General features: G+C 37.3%; 1 protein-coding gene across 1 annotated transcript; it reads left to right on the forward strand.

Annotated features, from left to right (window-relative positions):
* On the forward strand, window positions 1–21,995 carry itfg2 (integrin alpha FG-GAP repeat containing 2). Its single transcript, XM_038275721.1, has 12 exons — window positions 1–236; window positions 840–935; window positions 1,018–1,059; window positions 1,137–1,314; window positions 1,402–1,541; window positions 3,405–3,553; window positions 3,627–3,721; window positions 3,980–4,033; window positions 6,386–6,477; window positions 7,523–7,640; window positions 11,961–12,134; window positions 21,855–21,995. The coding sequence occupies exons 1-12, from the start codon at window positions 141–143 to the stop codon at window positions 21,920–21,922; spliced, it is 1,302 nt and encodes a 433-aa protein (XP_038131649.1). The 5' UTR covers window positions 1–140; the 3' UTR covers window positions 21,923–21,995.
* The last annotated feature ends 826 nt before the right edge of the window (window positions 21,996–22,821 follow it).

The raw sequence follows: 22,821 nt of genomic DNA on the forward strand, positions 1-22,821 counted from the left end.
TTTTGGGTCACGTGGGTTTGTTTACCCGGAAGTAGAGCCTCCGTTAGACGAGTTGGGCTCAGTACCTGATTTTTTAGCTTTTAGTGAAGTATAATATAAGTTTTCTACATATAAGCTGAGCGGGTTAAAGCCCAACAACGATGCGGTCGTTGAACTTTGTTCACCGGGTCAGTTTGGACTTTACAGGAACCATGTTTCCTCACGCCATCTGCCTGGGCGACGCAGACAACGACTCAGTAATAAACCTCTTCATCTTTCTCCAGATCATCATTCCTAATATTTCTTATAAATACCTAATTTTTGTTCAGTGTTCATACTAAATAGGAAATATACATTTCTTTAATTACTACAGTTTAAAAAAGGAAATGCTATTTATTTACAAAACTGACAGCTCAAGAAACCTAACAGTGATAACAGATTAGTTGTTTGAAATACTTTTATGTATTTAGACGTATAATACAAACCCCTTTATTCATCATATCATCTTGTTTTTGTTTTGTTTGTTTTTTTATCTGAGGTGCAATGCAAGTACTAGGCTTTTTATTTATTTAATAAAATCTGATTTTTAACTTATAACATTTATAACTACAGCTCTTAAATTGAAATGAGAGAGGCTAATTCATGATTATGCTGATGATGATTCTCAATCATCCAGGTCATATTCATTGCAAAAAAGTTAAAAACTCAAAGCTTTTTCTGACATTTTGAATGTTGAAAAGTTTTATGGATGGGAAGCGAAACGTCTTCAAACTTGGAAACAAACTCCAGTGGATTGTTTTTCAACTTTTTTGGAAATCCATAATTAAACTTTTTTTGTTGTTGTGTTTCTGTCCATACAGCTAAACGAGCTAATTGTTGGAGATACAAGTGGAAAGCTACTTGTTTACAAGAATGATGAATCCAAACCTAGGATCACAAGAACCTGTGTGGGAATGGTTGGTATTAAATAGCAAAAGTGCAGGGAAAGGGTTTGATCTTTTGCATGTTTTAACTTGCTTTGTTTTGTTTGTTTTTTAGCTAACTTGTGTTGCAGTTGGAGATGTCTGCAACAAGGGAAAGGTAAGCAGGTTAAAATCAGAGGCAGCTGGATGCTGAAAGGTTTGCAGGTGATTTAAGCTTCTCCAGTTCTTTTCCAGAATCTTGTCGTCGCTGTGGGAGCAGAAGGATGGTTTCACCTCTTTGATCTGACTGCTGCCAGTTCCAGTAAATTAGACTCCTCCAGCCAGCATGAATCCCTGTCTCATGATGATCAGAGGCCCTTCTTCACCCAACACATTCCTGCAAACACTAAAGTCATCCTCATTAGTGATATTGGTACAGCCCTTGCTTTTATTTAATGTCTCACTCAAACCATGTCTCATGCAAAATGTTATCATGATGTATTCATCTCTGTGTGCGCAGATGGAGATGGCCGCTGTGAGTTGGTGGTGGGATACACAGACCGAGTAGTCAGAGCGTTCCGCTGGGAGGAGCCGTCCGACGGCTCGGATGGAGGATTCGGTCAGCTGGTTCTCCTAAAGAAATGGCTCCTAGAGGGACAGGTCCACATAACTGCTTTTAAACATTATTTATAATGCATCAGTGTTCATAGTTTTACTTCTGAGATTTATATTGCAAAATAGGGGTGCCTAAAATAAAGAAAAAACTGTAATAATTCTCAGGGAAAAGCTACTCAAACCAAGTAAAGGTATCTGTTCAAGCAGGAAGATCATTTTACTTGACAATATTTCTTGATTTAAGATTTTTTAAATCTAGAAATAAGCATGTTTAACACTTAAAATTAGAAACGACGTCTTAAAGCAGGGGTGTCAAAGTCATTCCAGAAAGGGCTGTGTGGCTGCTGGTTTTCTTTCCACCCAAGCAGTAGCACACCAGACTCCATTCATCCCATCAAGTCATCAGGTTAAGACTAGACTCACCTTGATGAGATGAATGGAGTCTGGTGTGCTACTGCTTGGGTGGAAAGAAAACCAGCAGCCACACGGCCCTTTCTGGAACGACTTTGACACCTGTGTCTTAAAGGGTTCATAGAATGCAAATCCGAGTTTACATTGTCATAGATGAATAATGATTTTTCAATGGGTGAAATAGACGTACAGAGAAGTTCAAACCCCATCAACACCTCTTTTCTCTGCAAATCTCACAATTCTAAACTTTCACCATAAAACGGGCAAATGCAAACGAAATAAATTCGGGGATTTTGCCTTGTTTGGTTCTGGCCTGTAGGTTTGTCACCCCCCGAAATTGACAGACCGGCCCGCTGGTTCACTGGGAGGGGGTTCCTAGGGAGGGGAGTATGAAGTTTCGACGGCTGGGCCGCTTACTGGATGGAACCTCAGCAGAGAGCCATTAGCCGCCCGTCCTCAGCCAGAGGAGTGGGACTGGGGGCCGGTAAGGCAGGGGTGGAAGCCCGGGGCCGCCTGTGTCCAGGCTACCATCACCGGGTTGAGTTCAGACGCTCCGTCTCCCGCTGGCACCCTGCCCCCGTCTGCTGGGGTTCCCGGACCAGCCCCGGAGCTTACGGCTCTGTTCAGTGTGTTTCGACTACGTGCTGCATTGTAGTCAACCAAAATCCTGGGTGATATTTAAATTCCCCCGGACATTTTTTCAGGTATGAAAAGTAGGACATGTCCGGGAAAAAGAGGACGTCTGGTCACCCTACCATATAAACAATTTGATGTTTCAGTGAGTGAGTGCTTGTTGCTATGATGCGTCTTTGCTCAGCAGCTTAGTTCTTGTAAACCAACCAATCAGAGCACAGCTCATCTAAATATTCATGAGCATACTATAAAAGGAAGAAAACCTGTTGTTTCATTCTAGGGCTTTTAACCCGGCTTGCATTAGGGCTCATAGAACAGCAAATATGCCATTTTCAGCCCAACCAATGTTACACACCCTATTCAGAGACCTTAAGGACCAGCACCAGATACCCTATAGAATCATTCTATTACAATATATATGATTGAACACTTCTAAATATATGTTTTTGTTTTCTTATCTTGGTGAGATCCGAATAATTTGCAGTGCAGTCAGGCAATTTTTGAGCCAAAACTTTTGCAATTGCAATCCTTCAGTCAGGGAAAGAAAAGTAAAATTTTTACTTTACCTTTTGAAAAGAAACTGCCTAAATAATCAATATAATTGTCAAACACTAGGGTTTAAGTTTTAGGAATCACTTTTCATGATTGTTTTTTTTTTTTTTTTTTTTTTTTTATACTGACTAAAAGCAAACAGGTTGTGCTCATAGCTATTTCCTATCTTCTAATCTACATTCTGGTTCTGATGCATTATATACTTGCTCCTTGTTTTCTCTACAAGAAACACAAAGCAAACCAGTTTGGAAACCTTCTACTTTATTAAGTTTTCCAAAAGAAATGTTTGGAACTTTGGTGTTTGTTCTGCAGGTGGACAGTCTGTCAGTGAACCCGGGTCCTGAGGGTTTACCGGAGCTCATGGTGTCCCAGCCGGGCTGCGGATACGCCATCCTGCTCTGCACCTGGACCCAGCAGGACTCCACCGAGTCTGAGGATGACGACCCCGCCACGCCCGGCAGGTAAACTCGGTCAGCCTGAGATTGAAAGGGCAGCTGTTGGTTGTAGGGTAAGCCGCATGTTGTGTTCCCACAGTGAGGGACCTTCCAGAGATGTAGTTCTCCACCTGACCAGCGGGCGGATACACAACAAGAATGTTTCCACTCATCTTATTGGCAGCATAAGCAAAGGTAATAAACAGATCAAATTATTTTAAAAAAATTCACTATTATCTTGGATTATAATAGATTATTTAATCTTTTCTCTGTTTTTCCATTTTACTTTGTCATCGCTGGTAATTGTCCGAGTCAAAGCGCATCACTTTTTTTTTATTCTAGCTTGTTGAAGTGGATTACCTTAATAAGATGGAAATGGAAAATATATATATATATATTTAAACTTTAATTGCATTTGTTTTCTTTAGCTAAGGTTTTTCCTTTTTTTACCAGGTTCAAAAGAGGAATCCTCTAAACGTGGACTGTTTGCACTTTGCACGTTAGACGGTAAATACCTATTTTTGTTCTTTTTGACCAAACAAAGTTCACCAGTAAAGTATCATGAGATATTAGATACTTTAGTGAAGAGCAGGAGATTTCAGCTTTGCCCTGAAATCCAACCACCAGAGTTAAATGAATGGCTTATTAGAAGGCATCTACAAGGCTTTGGTTTTGTATTTATTTATTTATTTTTATTTAAAAAAAATTTTAATTCGTTTATTTGATAGGGACAAGTATGTTTCATGAATCATGTCACACACTACAACATTTTAGCTAAGGCTAATTCTCAATGCCTGTCACCAGTTAGGCTTGTGCACAAAACATGGTGACTGTACACAATAAACAGAACAAATTACACACTAAAACATCACAGATACAAGATCAGGTCAGTTAGATTATTAATGTTGACATGTCTGACCTCTCAATAAAAAGTCTTTAAGTTTATGTTTAAAAATGACCCACTTAGACCCTCCCTTCAGTTCAATTCCATGTTTTGGTGCCTTGTACAGTGAAAGCTGATCGTCCGAAGGAGGCTTTGCATCTAGGTACCTGACATTTTCCACTGTTAGCTCCTCTTGTGACTGAGCCCACAGCTCTGAGAGGAACTACACAGTCACTCAAAACCTTAGGGGCCTGATTGTGCAAGCAAGTTTTCAAAATTTAGCATTTTTGAATTGTTCAGACTAACACAGTGATGGGACCTGACTGTTTTTATCTAAGATTTTTATAGATCTATTATATATCATCTGAAGAGGCTTGATAGTAGTAGTATTTAAAGTAGAGCTAGACTGATACATCACCCGGCTGACATATGTGGGGTTTTTCTTGCTTTGGCTGATATATTTAAGGCTTTGCCAGTTCTTTAGCGCTTACTGCAGCCATGCTTTAAAGGAATAGTACACCCAAAACATGATTAGCCTTCATTTTCTACTCACCCCCATGCTGAACAAAACTCTGGAGTACTTTTTTGATATCTCAAATGCATCTGGAGATCTGGGAGGCTTCTTGCTGTCTGCTGACATTCAAATAATGGAGGTCTATGGTGCCCGAGACAGAAAGGTCCATAAAAGTCCACAAAAAACGTGTCAATATTCCTCCATACTGCTCGTCCAATGTATTCCAAGTGTCCTGAGTGGGTAGCGTCCATAATTTACTCGAAACGAAGTCATTTAGAATGTTTTTAGAGCATAAACAGTAGTGTATAGGATTTCCTGAAAACGCGCACATGCGCGTTCACGACGCTACGGAAGCCGGCAGACCAAACCAGATGAAAGTGCGCATTCAGCGTCTGCTCTGCAGATAATGCAAGCGTAGAAGAAGAAATGTGCTGTTTACCTGTGCAAAGAAAGAAACAACGAAAGAAAAATGTCTGAGGACTTCAGTGTTGAGGAAGAGCATGAGTTCTTTGCTGAGCTGAATGCGCACTTTCATCTGGTTTGGTCTGCCACGGTTTCCGTAGCGCCGTGAACGCACTTTCAGGAAATCCTATACACTACTGTTTATGCTCTAAAAACATTCTAAATGACTTCGTTTCGAGTAAATTCTGGATGCTACCCACTCAGGACACTTGGAATACATTGGACGAGCAGTATGGAGGAATATTGACACGTTTTTTTGTGGACTTTTATGGACCTTTCTGTCTCGGGCGCCATAGACCTCCATTATTTGAATGTCAGCAGACAGCAAGAAGCCTCCCAGATCTCCAGATGCATTTGAGATATCAAAAAAGTACTCCAGAGTGTTGTTCAGCATGGGGGTGAGTAGAAAATGAAGGCTAATCATGTTTTGGGTGTACTATTCCTTTAAGATCCTGTGAGGTGCATGTATTGCCGCATTTGTTATCCAATTGTTAAATGTTTTGTGTTGTTTTTTTATGATTTTTTTTGATTGAGACTTTTTTAAGATTGGTTATCATTTTTATTTTGATCATGTACAAGATGGAAGAAGTCAAATCTGTTTCAAGAGTCGGCTCCAGAAAATCACATATCAGATAGACTGATGTTAAAACAGCTGGCATTAGCCCTGCCTTAAAGGATCACACTGACCTCTCTATTTCGATTGCTTTTCACTGTGCTCTTTACAATTTTGTTTATATATTTTCCTTTTTTTCTCTCTCTCTATATATATACATGTTAACACTTATTTTTATTATCGTTATATTGCCTCTTTCTTTTTTTTTTTCTTCTTTTTTTGTTTCTTTCTTTTTTGTGTTGGTGTTGTATTCTGGGAAATCTTATCAAAAATAAAGTACAAAAAACAAAAAACAAAAAAAAAAGGATCAGACCATCTATAATTGATGTCATTCATGTTAAACCTCGCTGTTTTTTATGTTTTGCCTTAATCCTCTTCTGTACCCAGGAACCCTGAAGCTGATGGACAGCTCAGAGCAGCTCTTGTGGTCGGTTCAGGTCGATCATCAGCTCTTTGCTCTGCAGAAACTCGATGTCACTGTGAGTCTTTGTGTATTTGTGTTAAACCAATAATTAGTTTCATTTTGGATCACTTTTTTTAATTACAAATCTCTCAATGAACCAGTTCTATCTCTGGTAAACACGTAGTGAAAATCAAACCATTTAAACTTTAAAAAAATGATCTGTTGGCCTCTGAAGGCTGGTGGTCAGTTTGCAAGATTCCTGTTAGTATCTAACAGATTATATTACATGTTTTAGTCATTTGGGCGCAAAGAATAATAAAATAAGTACACCTCTATACAAAGTATTTAAAGCATTAAGTGACCAACCTGTGTAAAAATGTTCAACACATTACCAAGCTATAGAAACAGCTATAACATTACTAAGGGACTGGAGCCATTTGGAGCAGGATTATTCTCAAGTGGAAAACCTTTTGAACAGCGGCTAAGCTTAGGTTTAGATTAAAGCTTTATTTTTATTTGTTAGCTACCAGATGAATTAGCAACAACGCTTCTGTCATTCGTTAAGTCTAAAACTAAGCTGTTTGTAAAATACAAATGCAGTGTTTCGGCAAAAGCATCTGCAAACTGTGAAGCATGGTGTTGGAGGGGTGATGGTTTGGGCTTGACCTTAACTTCCCTGTGCCTCGAGATGTTCAATCAAACGAGAGGCCCTCCATCAAACTGTGTCATCAGTAGAACGAGGATTTCTGGCACTGGAGAAATCTGAAAAAGCAGGAAATGCATCACTTTTCATGTTTTTCACAGATCAGAGACTCAGGGTCGACTGCAGCCTTTTTCTCACCTCCACTTCCTCTTTATCATACCAGAGTTATACTTTCTAACCGCAGAAGCATCCATTTGAATCCAAATAAATCAGATTTTTTTTTTAAAGAGATGATTTTTATTGCATGAACAAACAATGTTTACTCATGTTAATGAGGTGATAATATATTGAATCAATTTATGTTAAATAATCAAGTGTTATTGACTGTTTTGTTGTTCTGCTAAATAAAACAATTATAAACCACCTTCCAATTCCATGCCATGTATTGAAATACGTTCACCTGGATGTTAACTTGCAGGGAGACGGTAGAGAGGAGGTTGTGGCCTGTGCCTGGGATGGTCAGACCTACATTATTGATCACAACAGGACCGTGGTGCGCTTCCAGTTTGACGAGAACGTCAATGCTTTCTGTGCAGGTACTAAGACATCCTCGTCATCAAGTTTCATTTTCATAAATATGCTTTCCTTATGTTTCTTTACTGCGATGTTTCAGTTATTTTATGGCTTTTCTGAATCATTAAATGTCAGCAAACATAAAATGAACACATTGGTTCAGATCTTACTTGATAAACAAACTGCTTTGTGCTATTTATCAAGTATAAATCAAAATTTAAAAAAAGACCAATTAGAAACCTTGGTGTTCCTCAGGGGTCTGCTCTCAGCTAAATTCTATTCAATATGTAAATGTTACCCCAAACATTTTTTTTTACAACTTTTACTATATCTGTGGTGATGGCTCAACTTTATATGCCAATGACATCACATGACATCAGTCCCTAATAGTCACTGAGTGGATCTTCGTGGGAACAGTGAGACAGAGGGCTAACATTTCCCCTGGCTAAATGCATATAGAAAATAAGTTAGCTTGTTTGGTGCTAAAAGCTAAAGTCAGTATATGAAATTAGTATTCAGCTGGATTTAGTAAAGTTCAAATCAAACAATCAAACTTTTAAAGAAAGAAAAAAAGCTCAGTTTAGCCCCTCAGGTGAACAACCGTGTTGTATTTAAAGTTTTCCACACTAAAATGGCTTAGAAAGCATTTAAACAAAAGCAGCAAAGGGAGGCAGCATTTTGTGTCCTTTTGTGACTAATTGAAATATTTTCTTATTAAAATAAAAGCATAAACTAAGGCCATTTTATTCATTTATATATTGTATTTATTGGCGAGGGACAGACAAGTTTCATTCATTTGATTGTTCTTTTTTTTTTTTTTTTTCAAAAATGCCTGCTTAAGCTATAGATGTCATGTTTATTTAAAAAAAACAATCCTGACACTATTTTCAGAAAGGCTTCTCAGAAAAAATAATAGCAAATAAGAGATGGCCCTAAATGTTTGCACAGTTTTTTTTACATCAAGATGGCTGCAAGTAAAGACAGCCAGCTTTCTTAAAGCTTATATAAAACTCCAGAGATCATCTTGGTTCTGGTGCCCAGAAAACAAAGAAAGAGTTTGGTATGATTTGCATGAGGCTTCGATCTGTGTGCTCTAAACCTTTTAGCTCAAATAACATCATCTGGTTTGGATCACTTTAATCTCTCTAGTTTACAGACATCTTTCCAAAGGGGTGCAATTAAAGTTGCAGATCATCACAATCGGAAACATTTGGAAATGAAAAAGCAATTGAAAGCAAACCTGAGGCTCACTTTTTAATAAGAGTTATAATAAAGTTGCTCTGTAGCTGCTGAGTGGGGTAATAAGCAGCTAATCACAAACACATCTAATCCTCCCAAATGGCTATGCAGATTAAAGTAGATGTATTCATTTTCTTTTGGCTTTTTTAATGGAGATGAACAGAAAAGATCAACTGAAATATTGAGAATCATTAGAAATTTTGCCATGAAATAATTCAAACAATTTTTCAATTATATTTGGTTTAATCTTTGTCATAGGAAAAAATAAAAAGATCAATACTGTATTTTGGTGTTTGGAGTGCTACACCTGAAACAGCACAATACCAAATCCGAATCAGCTTAATTGGACAAATTTGTGTGCTAAAAAAAAGAAATTTGACTTCCTTTTCTTTGCACACAAATTTGAGCTGATTTTGATTTGGTATTGTGCTGTTTCAGGGGTAGAATCTTCTTTTATTTAATAGAAATAGACCACCAGATGGCAGTATTGGGCTTCAGTCTTTGTGCCTGGTTCAACCTGTTTCCCGATTTGCAGAAATCTTAGTTCATCTATAAGAAATAACATTTATCTCAGATTTATTTCATCTCTGGTATGAAGATCAAATCCTTAAAGTCGCTTTCTACTGTAGACCCTCTCAGCTGTAGAAACTGTGCCTAAAAGTAAGATGTTTCCTTTGCATTTGCTTGGTTTGTTGTAGCATTTAGGCTTCTAGCTATTTTCTATAGTTTCAGATTTTGTGAAGTGATTTTCTGTTTTTGTTTTTGTCTATTTTGGATTTTGCATCATTCGTGTATTTTTAGGGCATTTCTTTGTATGTTCTGTATTAATAGTTGCATCTATTAACCACTGTACTTAAAGTGGAACTCACCCCAAAATCAATGTTTTTTTGTTTGTTTTTTTGACAGATAAACTGTTTGAACTAGTTCTATTGGGCGCCATTTTAATAAAGCTGTGTATTTATTACGTTTTTATGAGAGACTTTATTGTAGTTCTGCAGTATTTGTCTCAAAACCACCTTAGTGTTGCCTTGAACGGTTAAACATGAATGCAGTTGAATTTTTCTATTGCTTCATAATGTACATACAGGTGTTTAGCATGATGGTAATGCATTTAGGTATTCATACAACTCATTCAGACATCCTGGCAGTGACTTGAACTGATAACGCTCTGACCCACTGGAAGCTATGAGGCCTCCCTCCACGCCTGATTTAAAAGAGGATAAAAAGTCTGCCACCTCCAAAGATATTTCCATGATTTAATAGAGACATACTTCTGCCCATTCTCCATGCTTCATAAAAGCTAGGCTAGACTGAGCTAGCTGCCTTTCTCATTCTAACCACACCCTCGCTGCCTCTGAGGTTCCCCTGGCGCCGTCAGTACTAATCTGTCCCAGTAGCATAATCTGTGACATGACCTTATTTGCACACATGCAACCTGACATGCATCCAGATCTCTATTTAACGCGCTTTAGCCAATATGTTAGATGTATAGAAGATGTTCTTTTTCCGGGTGGATCATCAAAATAAATGGGCTCCCTAATTGTCAATCATTCTGGTGATATGTTTTCACCTAACCCTATGGCGAGAATTAGCTCCCCTCCTGCACTCTGATTGACTGAAAAACACTGAAAACAGATTGAAATATAAACAAAAAGGGAACTTTTAAATATAATATTAATGTTTTCATATTTCTAATGCATGGTTGCCCTAAAATTAAGAGTTTTGATGGAAAGATAAGGTCGAATAAATACGATTTTTACTTGTATGGAGATAAGTTTTAGTCGATGTGCTACAGTCAGTGTCCGATGAATATATTCTCTGCTCAGTGGATGCTTTTCCCTCTTTTGCTATCAACATCATTCTATATCATTTTTCACAAAACATTAAGAATATGTTTAAAAGTTATTTTTTCGTTCATATTTCAATCTGTTTTCTTATCAAAATGCGAGAGTTTGGAGTGATTCACGCTCCCGTGACAGGGGAGAAAATTCTCAGTAGGCAAGAATTTCTCTGCATTCATCTGTCCACCAAACCTCTTAATTTTAGGGCATCCATGCATAAGAATTATGAAAATATTAAGAATATGTTTAAAAGTTCCCTTTTCATTCATAATTCAGTCTGTTTTCTCATCAGTGTGCGAGAGGGGAGGTGTTTCTCAGCAGGTAGGTTTTTTCTCAGCATTACACGTTGGTGAGTCTGACATAGGGAAAAAAATTCAAATCTTCTTTTGGAAAATAAGCTTGAATGAGCAATGCAAACTTTTAAACAGAGCGTGCATGAGGAGCAATGGGCTTGTGCACGGTTTCCCACGTGTTAAGTAGGCGTTCCCTCCTGAGAGCAGTTACAGGGTTGTGCGTGTGCATTGTTTTTCTTTTTGTTTTTGTACAGTGGAGAGAACGTGTCTTTTAAAAAAAAATTGAAAATCCTCCACATAACCTTTAAGGTTAGCTTATGCTATCAATAGATGAAATACTAACAGCAAATTCTACACTTTTGTATGTTGACTAATATTAGTGGACTGTTTCTACCAGTGCTGCTCAGTGGAGCAATGGGTAGCACTGCTGCCTTGCAGCAAGAAGGGTCTGGGTTTGATTCCCGGCCCAGGGTCTTTCTGCAGGGAGTTTGCATGTGTGGGTTCTCTCCGGCTTCCTCCCACAGTCCAAAAATATGACTGTTAGGTTAATTGGCTTCTCCAAGTTCTCCTTAGGTGTGAGTGTGTGCGTGAATTGTTGTTTGTCCTGTCTGTCTCTGTCTTGCCCTGCGGTAGACCGGCAACATTGACAGCTGGACATAGGCACCGGCCCCTCAGTGACCCAATGCAGGGATAAAGCTACAGATAATAACAAATATAATATTCTAGTAGCAGCTTGTCTGCTAACATCAGCCAGAGTTTTAACTATAGCTAATAGTAGAGTTTTTACTAAGTGATGCCTGAATACAGGTTTTACCTTTAAGACTATAAATCTTGTAAGCTTCTTTTTATTTATAATCTACTTTTTCTTGGTCCATCATAAAATGTCCCTAAATAACCTTAAAGGTTGTATTTGTACTGTCTTAAATAAACTTTAGGTTCAAACTGTGGATTAAAAATGGTGTACTTTCAGGTCAGTACACGTGTAAGGATGGTAAAAATAGCCCCTGTCTGGTCTACGTCAGTTTCAACCAGAAAATCTACATCTACTGGAACGTGGAGCTGGAGAGGATGGAGTCCACCAACCTGTTGCGAGTTCTTGAGGAGAGACCTGAATTTAAAAGCCAGCTAAAGGCTCTTGGAGTCGGTGAGTGCTCTAACAACTGGGGGGTTTTCGGGGGGGTCATCTCGAGGAAGCAAATTCACATGAGATTGTCCTTCATTAAATTCAGCCAACATCGGCTCAGTTGGAAGTTTTATTTAAACAGGAGACCAACTCTGTCTGCTTGTAACCAAGAAACGTTCCTGAATCTGGCAGCCTGACTCTGACATGAATGGTAATGAGGAGGAGGAGAGTAAATCTTGCTTTGCAGTGGGTTTACAGCCCACTTTCCTTCACAGTTTCAGAAATGTGTTCATGTGCTTTGATGCAGAGAGACATAACAGGACTGACATCTCTGCTAAAAATCGGGTTAAAATCAAAGATCTAACCAGAAAATTCCCAATCAAAACCAGCTGCACAAACAAAAAATGCAGGAGACGAGTCTCCAACTCAGGCCTTCAGCCACCAGATGTGGAGGATCATACATAGAATTTGTTTACTTTTGATGAACAAAAAAAAAGAGATAAAAAAAACCCAAAATGGGACATTCTAAAAGTTAAATACTTTTAATTTCTTTATTTAGGTAATAAGTGATGTATATAGAAAATGATGTATGTATGATGTATATGAAAAAACAAAAAAAAATGTATAACTGTAAATTTACAGTCACATGTTTATTACTGTTTTTGTATATTTATTTATTTTTTTTACTATTTTTCAAGGCTGCACATGAAATTGTCCAGAGAGCTGATCCAAACGAAATTTATTTTGTTTTACACTTGTTTAAACAAAATTAGAAATAAAATCTGTCTAAGTGATTCACAATTGTTTAGTTATAAAAAAGAAAATTTCAGCTTTTTTATTCTCATACCACTGTCACAAGTACAGAGATACAAAAGGAACTCCCTGCATTTAACCCATCCCTTGGGGAACAGTGGGCTGACATTGTGCGGCGCCCAGGGAGCAGTGTGGGGTTAAGGGTCTTACTCAGGGACCCAGAGTGGCAGTCTGTGGGAGTGGGGCTTGAACTCTGAACCTCTGGTTTCCAAACACTTTGCCTTAACCACTAGGCCCCACTGCCCTGAATTTTAGTAATGATAGTAATCTTTACTTAAATAAGTTTATGTCCTGAGTGTGATCAGTTATAGTATCCATCTTTAATTTTCCTCAACTAAATAAAGTTTTTGGGCCAAACTAAAGTTTTTGAGCCACAATACCTTAAATCAGGGGTCTTTGATGTTTTCCAGGCCAAGGACCCCCAAACTGATGGCGAGATGAGCGGGGACCCCCTAATTATAGATAATGTGTTATATCAAACTGGTCCTATAGTTCCTCTATTATATTTGGAGTAATGTAACAAAAGTCATTTCGCCCTGGAATTATTTAAGTATTTACAATTGCTCATTGATGGGACAGGTGTTGTGAATGAAACGGTGTCCAGCTTGAAAGAGCTCCTGTGTGTCGCTGAATGTGTGGATTGACGACTGAAAGACATCTTCTGTCTCCATTTATCTGTTTACTACAGTGAGTTGAATTCATGTTAATGTTTATTTAGAGACATTTCAATTAGTGGAAAAAATTGCAAGAGGGATGCAATACCTCTGCGACCCCTCTAGGGGACCCCCTGTTAAAGACCTCCGCCTTAAATTATCAGTAGTGCTTGCCTTTAATCCACTGGCTTAAAAACTTTTTGTCAAACCCAGAAATGTTGGTTGTCATGAAGCCTGGACTGAATCTGAAAAATTAAATCAAACTTACCATAAAAAAAGAATAAAAAACATTCCCAGAATCAGACTACTGACGTTCATCCGTTCCTTTGTTAGCAAACTTCATTATCGTCATGCTGTTTTTACAGGGCTTTAAAAAAATCTATTAAAACTAAAACTTATTCTGCTACCGGAGTCCTCAGAAACACAAAAAGATCATCATATTAGTCCGTCTCTGAGGTTTTTACTCTGTCAACCTTGGGTTTAAGATGTCATAAATACTCTGTAAAGCACTCACTAATCAGAGCCCTAATTATGAATCAGGCCTATTTTTTATTCCAGAGCAAAATGTTCAGAAGCAGCCTTCAGTGTTTATGCTACTAAGCTATTGAATAAGCTCTCTTTCCAATGCACAACTGCTTCTACCCTCAGCGCCCTTATAAAAAGGTTACAACATTTCTATTTGTTGCTGCCAAAGTTAAAAAAAAAAATTTGTTTTTATGTGTCTTTTCATATTTCTTTAACTTCTATGTATAAGCACTACCATATATCTCTGGAAAAAGGTGCTATTAAAGCACCTTTTTCCAAATTTTCTAGGCTTACTTAAATTAGATCATGAAATAAATTTTAATTCCAGAAACAAATAACCTGAGTAAGTAAAAATCAAGTTTTAAAATAATAGTTTAATTTTTAAGTGGATAAAACGGTTATCCAAGCTCAGCTAGGAATGTAATTTTTCTGCTATCGACTGTATTTTATGGTTTCAGTTCTCTGTTATATTTACTTTATAAACTGCAAAGATTATGAGCCAGGAGCAAAATTTTCATTAAACCCTCTTCATTGATATTTGATCATAGAAGATATAATCCGAAACACAACTAAGACTGATTAAATGTAGATAAAACCTACTATGAACAAAAAAAGGTCTCTAAAGTTGGAAAAAAACTGTAATCCATTTAAGTAGCAAGATAATAAACCAAAACAGAAAATTAAGGATTAATTACATTAATTTGTAAAATGACAAAAAAGACAAAAATGTCTCATTTTCGAGGTCTGATAATCATCATTGAGGTATTTTATAATGAGGTTGTTTATATATTGGGCGCAGTGTCTGCACTGGAAAAAATCTAAATCTAGAAAAGTAATTTTTTCTTAAAATAAGTGCATTTGTACTTGGATTAAGGAGGTAAAAGAGACATTTTGCCAATGGAACAAGACAATTTACACTTAAAATAAGAAAAAACGATTACATTGTCTTATTTCAAGTGCATATTATCTAATTGTCTTATTTTAAGAGTAAAAATACTCATTCCATTGGCAAACTAGCTGATTTACCTACTCAAGTTAAGGGTAAATACACTTAATTTAAGGAATTTTTTACTTATTTGTAGATCGTTTTTTCCAGTGTGTGATCATAAATTAGGCTACAGTTACCCTCTAATTTACTAATTAAACAGTAGATTTATATTAAACTAAAGAGATCTGCTTTTAAAATGGCTGCTGATTGATTGTAAGATTTTTTTTTTCCTTCCTGATTGGCCTTAATCCATGACTGAGAATAGATCCTGGTTTCAAGATGTTTTCAATAGACGCTGGAGCATAGAGTTGTCAACATCAGCTGTTTGTATTCAAGCCATCCATGTCAAACCGAAGCTAAGCTAACCTGATGCTGCCAGTTTTCCATTTAACAGCTCATAGGAGGGTAATGGAGTCCTCTCATAAAACTTTCACATTGACTGACAGAGGAGGGCAGAAGGGAAATTTATCTTTTCCAGATACAAACAAATCTGCAGTCTGTCCATCAACTCTGAATCTTGTTCTCCCTGACTGCTTTTCCTTCTCCGCTTCATCATAACAGCTTTTACCTTCAGTCATCGCTTGGTTAATTATTCTGAATCCTCTCCGGTCGTTTATTTTTCCTGTTGTTAATTGCCTTTCATGGTGAAACATTAGTCTTGCTGCTGTCTCAGTGATTTTCAAGCTATCTAAAACGCGAATTAGACCATTCTTCAGTCATCATGGTTGACTGACCTGTCAGCTGCATCGTGTGATAAAGTGGAGACCCATTTTTAAAGGAAGAAGTTAGAATACTCAGAATCAGTGCAAAAAAAATACATATTTTTATATCATTAGCTGTCACACAAAAAAAATAACGTTCAACTCTGCTGTGGATTATAAATGCCCTAATCTAACTAATGTCAGCTGCAGTCCTCGAGTTTTTCTCTCGCTGTCTCCTTTTTTTTTTTTAGCTTTCTTTAATTTGTGCCCTTTGGTCAAATGTTGATTATAAAGAGCCTCTGGTTTTCTGTCGCAACTTGAAACGGTTTCTAAACCAGGCAGCTGCTCTCGCTTATTTCTAATGTGTGATTAAGGACTTCAGTCGTCTGCTCGTTTCAACTCAAGCGAAAAAAAAAAACATAGAGATATGTAGTATGAAAAGCTAAGCAGCCTTTTCGTCTCACCTGAGAGGATTTTTACCCTGAAGTTAGTGGATTTAGAGCGTCACACTCATCACAATCTTAACTAAACAACCATAATTAAATTAGCTTTTTAACAATAGCATTACAAACAACCTGCTTACAGATGTCACAGTCAGCTTCGTTTGACTGAAAAATGTTTTTTTCCCCTAACAATTCACTTCACAAACATTTAGGGAAGTCATTAATGATTTACAGATCATGGGGGAACGACTTGTTATGAAGGTATTATTTTCCAGAAACCTTATGTTTTAAAATATCAGCTTCCTTTACACAGATTTAGCAACTCCACACAGAGTAATAAGTAATTTTTATGTTATTATTTAATATATGGCTCATAGAATCTTTCAGCGTGTTTCTTTCTCCTGACTCCCACTGGAAAAAAAATCAAAATCTAGATAAGTCATTTTTTCTTAAAATAAGTGTATTTGTTCTTGAATTCAGGAGGTAAAAGAGACATTATGGAACAAGACAATTTACCTTTAAAATAAGAAAACACAATTGCATTGTCTTATTTCAAGTGCATCTTATCTAAATATCTTATTTTAAGAGTAAAAACACTCATTCCATTGGCAGATCATCTTATTCAAATATTCAAATTAAGGGTAAATACACTTAAATTAAGAATGTTTGTACTTATTTCTAGATCGTTTTTCCAGTGTATAAAACCAGGTATAAGTATTCAATCTGAATGCTAAAATAGATCAGAGCATCTCTGTGGTTTACAGTGTAGTTCAGGGTTTTTAATAAGAAATAAATGTTTTAGTTTCTTGTTTAACTAGAACCGTTTAAGCCAGCTCTAATAAAAAAAAAACAGGGTTTTTACATTGATATGATGGAAGTCATCATTTTTGTATTTTTAAAATTTTTTTGGGATCTCAGATTAAGCAGACTTAAGAACTAAATATTTAGAACTAAATATAAATACTTAATAGTTCTCGGGATGCACAGTAAACCTGAAGCAGAAGCAGCCAGCGGTCTGAAAGGTTAAAACTATATAAATAAATAAAATATATATATATATATATATATATATATATATATATATACACTCCTGATCAAAATCTTAAGACTAGAGTTGTCAAAAGTATTGATACTCAAAAAAGTATTGATACTGAAACATATCCGGATACAATACTCATTTTTAAAAGTATTGATACAGTGCCACCCAGAGATGGCAAAAGTACTCACTTTCCATATTTGAGTAAAAGTACAGATACTTATGTTAAAAAATACTCTGGTAAAAGTGGAAGTACTGATTAAACTTCTTTACTCAAGTCAAAGTAACAAAGTACAGGCTTGTAAATTTACTTAAAGTATATAAGTAAAAGTAGAAACCACTTTTTTCATGCCGTTGCCTACATTTTAAATGGATGTCTGCCAATAGAAATTCATTTTCAATCATCTAGTCGTCCATGCTACTATGCTAACGCCACCGCCACCAAGCTGCAATGATTTGCCGCGAATGAATACCGCCGAATCTGTCGATTCATCTTGTAGTGGTGCGTCAAATGCAACGTAGATTCCCATCCAATTAGATTGAATTTGGTATTGATGACGTGAAAAATAATAACGGTAACTCCATTGAAATGATTCAAAACTAAAGTAACGAGCCAATTTTTAAAAATGTAAGGAGTAGAAAGTACAGATATTTGTGTAAAAATGTAAGGAGTAGAAGTAAAAAGTCGCCATAAAAATAAGTAGTAAAGTAAAGTAAAAATATCAGAAAAATCTACTTGAGTACAGTAACGAAGTATTTGTACTTCGTTACTTCCCATCTCTGGTGCCACCACCAGTGGAACCTAAGCAGTCATTCATCTAAAGTGCAGAATAAAGGAAAATGCACTTTCAGAACACTGTGTGATTGAATAATTCTGTGCACTTTTCAGTTTCAGACTTTTTTTTGTAACAGGTGCAGCTGCTGAGAATTATTTTTATTTCTTAACCGGTTTGGCTAGTGTCATTGTTATGTGTGCAAAGCATAGCCAAGGAAGGAACACTTAATTTTAATTTTGTAAGTTTTTTACCAAGCTTGCTTAATATTGTGCACAGCAAACAACCTTAAAATATTCTTCTTATTGTTTATTGTATTTATTTATTATATTTTTATTATTAATGAAAATTTCTGTTGAATTTTGGAGTCTTTGTTTTTATCCTTGTGGTATCGAAAATGGTATCGAGTATCGAATATCGGCATCGAGGTGAAAAGTTTAGTATCGTGACAACCCTACTTAAGACCAGTCAAAAAAATCATGTTTGAGTGTAAATGCAGTCTTCAATTAATTCCCCACTCAAAAGTTTTTGTCTCTTACTCTGATTTCTTCTTTTAACATTGTGAAGCTCTTCTTAGAACCTTTTTTGATCCAATAGTGCAAAATGCAAATTCTTTAAATTTTGTCACTGGTCTTAAGATTTTGATCAGGAGTGTATATAACTTTTCCTCATCCGTAGCGGGTGGTCTTCCCCTCTTTTTCACCCAAGCTTGGCTCCTCTACCAGAGGCCTGGGGGGATGGAGGGTTCTTTGCAGTATCTTTGCTGTTCCTAGAACTGCACCTTTCTGGATGGAGATGTCTGATGTATTTCCATGGATCTGCTGTAACCACTCTTCAGGTTTAGGGGGTCACTGCCCTGATTGCCCCAATTGGTACCACTGCTGCCTTGCATTCCAGGTTTTCTGCAGCTCTTCTCTGAGCCCCTGGTATTTCTCTAGTTTCTCATGTTCTTATTTCCTGATGTTGCAGTCACTTGGTATTGCAATGTTATGTTTTTGTCCACCACCACAAAATCTGGTTAGTTTGCCATTCAGTGATCTATAAAAAGTGCTTTTTTTTTCGGTCTATTGTTTAGATTCTTATTTTTCTACAGTTTAGGAAACCTTGAAACTTGACCCTGGTTTACAACCATCAATCATTGCCTAAAAGTTTCCTTTTAACCTTTTTTCATGTTTCCATCTATCATTATCTCCATCTATTGATTCTCCATCACTACTTCATAATTATGACTGAAATGTATCAGTTTAGTGCTTTTTAAGTCTATTGTAAAGTTCTCTCTTGTCTTTTGGCTCCTCCTCTGAATCTCCTTAAATGAATCCAGTAGACATCAGATTTTCTCTTTAAACTCCTCAAGTAAAACTTCTTAATTTGTGTTTATATTAATCTGTAAACTTCGTTTTTTTTCCTTCTCTTTAAAGGTCATGATGCCGTCAATGCTCAAATTAAAACCCAATGAAAAAAGAAGTGGCTGAAATCAGACGGGCTTATAGGGAATATTTTTAACTGTTAGGCAGCGCTGAGAGTTCGTCTTAAAATTGGATTTGGTCTTAGAGAGAAAAGAGTCTCACAAGCGAGGATTAGAAAACCAGAGCAGCTACAGATATTGCTCAGTTGAAGAGTTATGCTGTTTGATAAAATGATCTTCGATGTTTTATTTTGTACAAGAAATATACATATTTAAGAGACAAACATTTTAAAAGTATAGTCCGATTTTATTATTTAATTGGCTTATGGCATTGAGGTAATTTTCCAGGCTGCACTGTTTTTGCCTAAATAACTTATATTAGATAATTAAATTAATTTTAATTTTAGAAACAAATAACCTGAGTAAATAAAAATCAAGTTTTAAAATAATAGTTTAATTTTTAAGAGGATAAAACGGTTATCCAAGCTCAGCTAGGATTGTAATTTTTCTGCTATCAACTGTATTTTATGGATTCTGTTTCAATTATTCCATCAATTACTGCCAAGCCTGCAGAGTCAAGTTTTTTTAAACGGGACCTGTCGGACAACATGAAGTAGACTTTTAGATATTACAAGGAAGTATAAACATGCCCCAATTAAAACTAATTTAAGATCATGAAAGAAACAAAGTCATTAACTATTCCTATATATGTTAAAAGTAAAAAATTGCTAATATTTCTAGTATGAATAAAAGCCAAATGGATTCTAAATCAATAGATTGTGAAGAGCAGTTAGTTTTTTGCTGTCGTGTGTCTGAGATGATTGATAGAAATCTCTCATGCACAGTGAAATGGTGAAATGCAAGTCAGAGTAAAGTAAACATAAAGGGTGAAGTCATAAAAATGAGGTCAGAGATGCAAATATTTGCTGAAATAAGAGGTTTTATTCGGATTTCATGGGTATGTATGTATATATTTTATCTTCTATTTCTATGAATCAAAGATGAATATTTCTGGTCCTGCAATAATTCCCAGAAATAGGTCAGTGGGAATTTAAATTCTGCCCAAACCCTCTGAGAAACTGATTTTTTTATGATGTTGAGCTTATAGATCCTTGTTTTGCTAAAGCAGTGGAGTTACATTATTAATCCAGTGACATTAATCCCGACTGGCGAGATTAATTAGTAGTTTAAATATTTATTCCATCAGTTGTCCTGTTCTGCATTGGTTTAAAGGGCTCTCATATGTCTCTCACTGGGAACAAATGTTAAAAATTCAGCCTGTCAATGTAAGCATGCAGAATCATTCCAGCAGGGAGATGGTTGGGGAACATTTATTTTCTAATCTTAACAGTTTATCTGTTTTATTGGCTCTTCCAAACTGTTCTCTGTGAAATAATCAAAGCTTGTTTTAAACAAAACTTCCTCCATCCATGCATTCATCTTCTTCCGCTTATCCGGGGTCGGGTCGCGGGGCCAGCAGCTTAAGAAGGGAGGCCCAGACTTCCCTCTCCTCAGCCACTTCTTCCAGCTCTTCAGGAGGAACCCCAAGGCGTTCCCAGGCCAGCCGAGAAACATAGTCTCTCTAGCGTGTACTGGGTCTTCCCCGGGGCCTCCCACCGGTGGTATGTGCCCGGAACACCTCACCAGGGAGGCGTCAAGGAGGCATCCTAACCAGATGCCCGAGCCACCTCAACTGGCTCCTCTCGACGTGGAGGAGCAGCGGCTCTATTCTGAGTCCCTCCCGGATGACCAAGCTTCTCACCCTATCTCTAAGGGAGAGCCCAGCCACCCTACGGAGGAAACCCATTTCGGCCGCTTGTATCCGCGATCTCATTCTTTCGGTCATGACCCAGAGTTCATGACCATAGATGAGGGTAGGAGCGTAGATCGACCGGTAAATCGAGAGCTTCGCTTCTTTTAAAGTTTTTTATAAGCTTTACTGTTTGACCTTGTCTTCTAACAAACCTCCAAAGTCAAAGCGGCTGACTTCGTCAAATACAGTACAATCCTGCTAAAACATAATCTTTTTTCTAAATGCTAGATTTTAATATGTTGAAAGTTATTAGGATATGAAAACCTTTGCTTCCTGTTTGTATTCGGATGTGTGTTTGCCATCCAGTGTCAACAGAAAATACTATATTTTATTGGGGGAGTGGTGGTTTAGTGGTTAGGGCATTGCGCCTGGAATCCAGAGGTTCTGAGTTCAAGCCCCACTCCCACAGACTGCCACTGAGCAAGACCCTTAACCCCCACACTGCTCCCCAGGCCCTGCACAGTGGCAGCCCACTGCTTCCCAAGGGAATTGGTTTAAATGCATACAGTTCATTTCGTTGTTTTGTACTTGTGACAGTGTAATGACAATAAAGTTGAATTCTATTCTATATTTTTCTTTTCGTTCTCACAGATCTGGAAGATTCGGCTGCAGTCAGAGATCTGGTGGCAAATGTTCTCTACCAGGATGCACAGACGTAGCATAGCGACACATTTTCTCTGTATTCTCTTCTCAATGTAAAAAAATATTGTAATAAAGAGTGTTTCTCTTGCTGTTGCTCTTGTTTCATGTGTGACACCTGCAGCAGGACCAGTCAAGCTGCTGCTGGTTGTAATCTCAGACCTCCACATTGCTGCTGTCATTGGTATTCTGTCTGCCCAGGTTGTTTCCTAACTAGACGGGGGCGGCGAGGGGATAAAAGCGTGAGGCACATTGCAGGAGAAACGCTTCCCTGTTCAGCCTGATGTTTTTACTAAAGTGAGGGAGATCAGAAAAGCCATGATGCTGCATTTAAATCAGCCCTGACAAGCTAGTGAAAAACAGGGTCCCTCCTCCTTTTCATCCTCTACAGAATGTTCTTTTATCTGGTGAAGTCTTGCAAATACATAAAGACCCACAGATATTACATCACAGCATATGTTATGTAATAAAGGAGGCAGCAAGACGGCGGTGTTGTTTTGTAGACGAGCAGCAGTGGAGGCTTCGCTGATTGGAAGGGCTGGGGGAATCACCCACTGTTCCTCTGGAGAGGATCCTATAACCACCTATGTTGGCTGCCTCTGTCCTATGAAAAATAAATGAGATGTTCTGGTTTAACTGAGGGAAGGTTCAGGTGTGCTGGGAGTCCACAGCCTCTCATCTCCCGTAGGTCTGCTCTTTAGAGAAATGTTTCCGCTCAATTGTTCTGCAAGCTTTACTTTTATAATTAGAATCCAAATTGTTATAATTTCACATTCATATTTGATTTCTGAGCATCCTGGATGATGTTGCACCAGTGCTGACTGTTTAGTTCTACCCTCTACCTTCTCCTCTGTTGTGAACAACATTACATCTAATTCTAAAGTTAATTGAAAGAGAAAAATCCTTATATAAATATAAC

This window comes from Cyprinodon tularosa, unplaced genomic scaffold (genome assembly GCF_016077235.1).
Source record: "Cyprinodon tularosa strain WSP-4 unplaced genomic scaffold, ASM1607723v1 ctg976, whole genome shotgun sequence".
Taxonomy (NCBI): domain Eukaryota; kingdom Metazoa; phylum Chordata; class Actinopteri; order Cyprinodontiformes; family Cyprinodontidae; genus Cyprinodon; species Cyprinodon tularosa.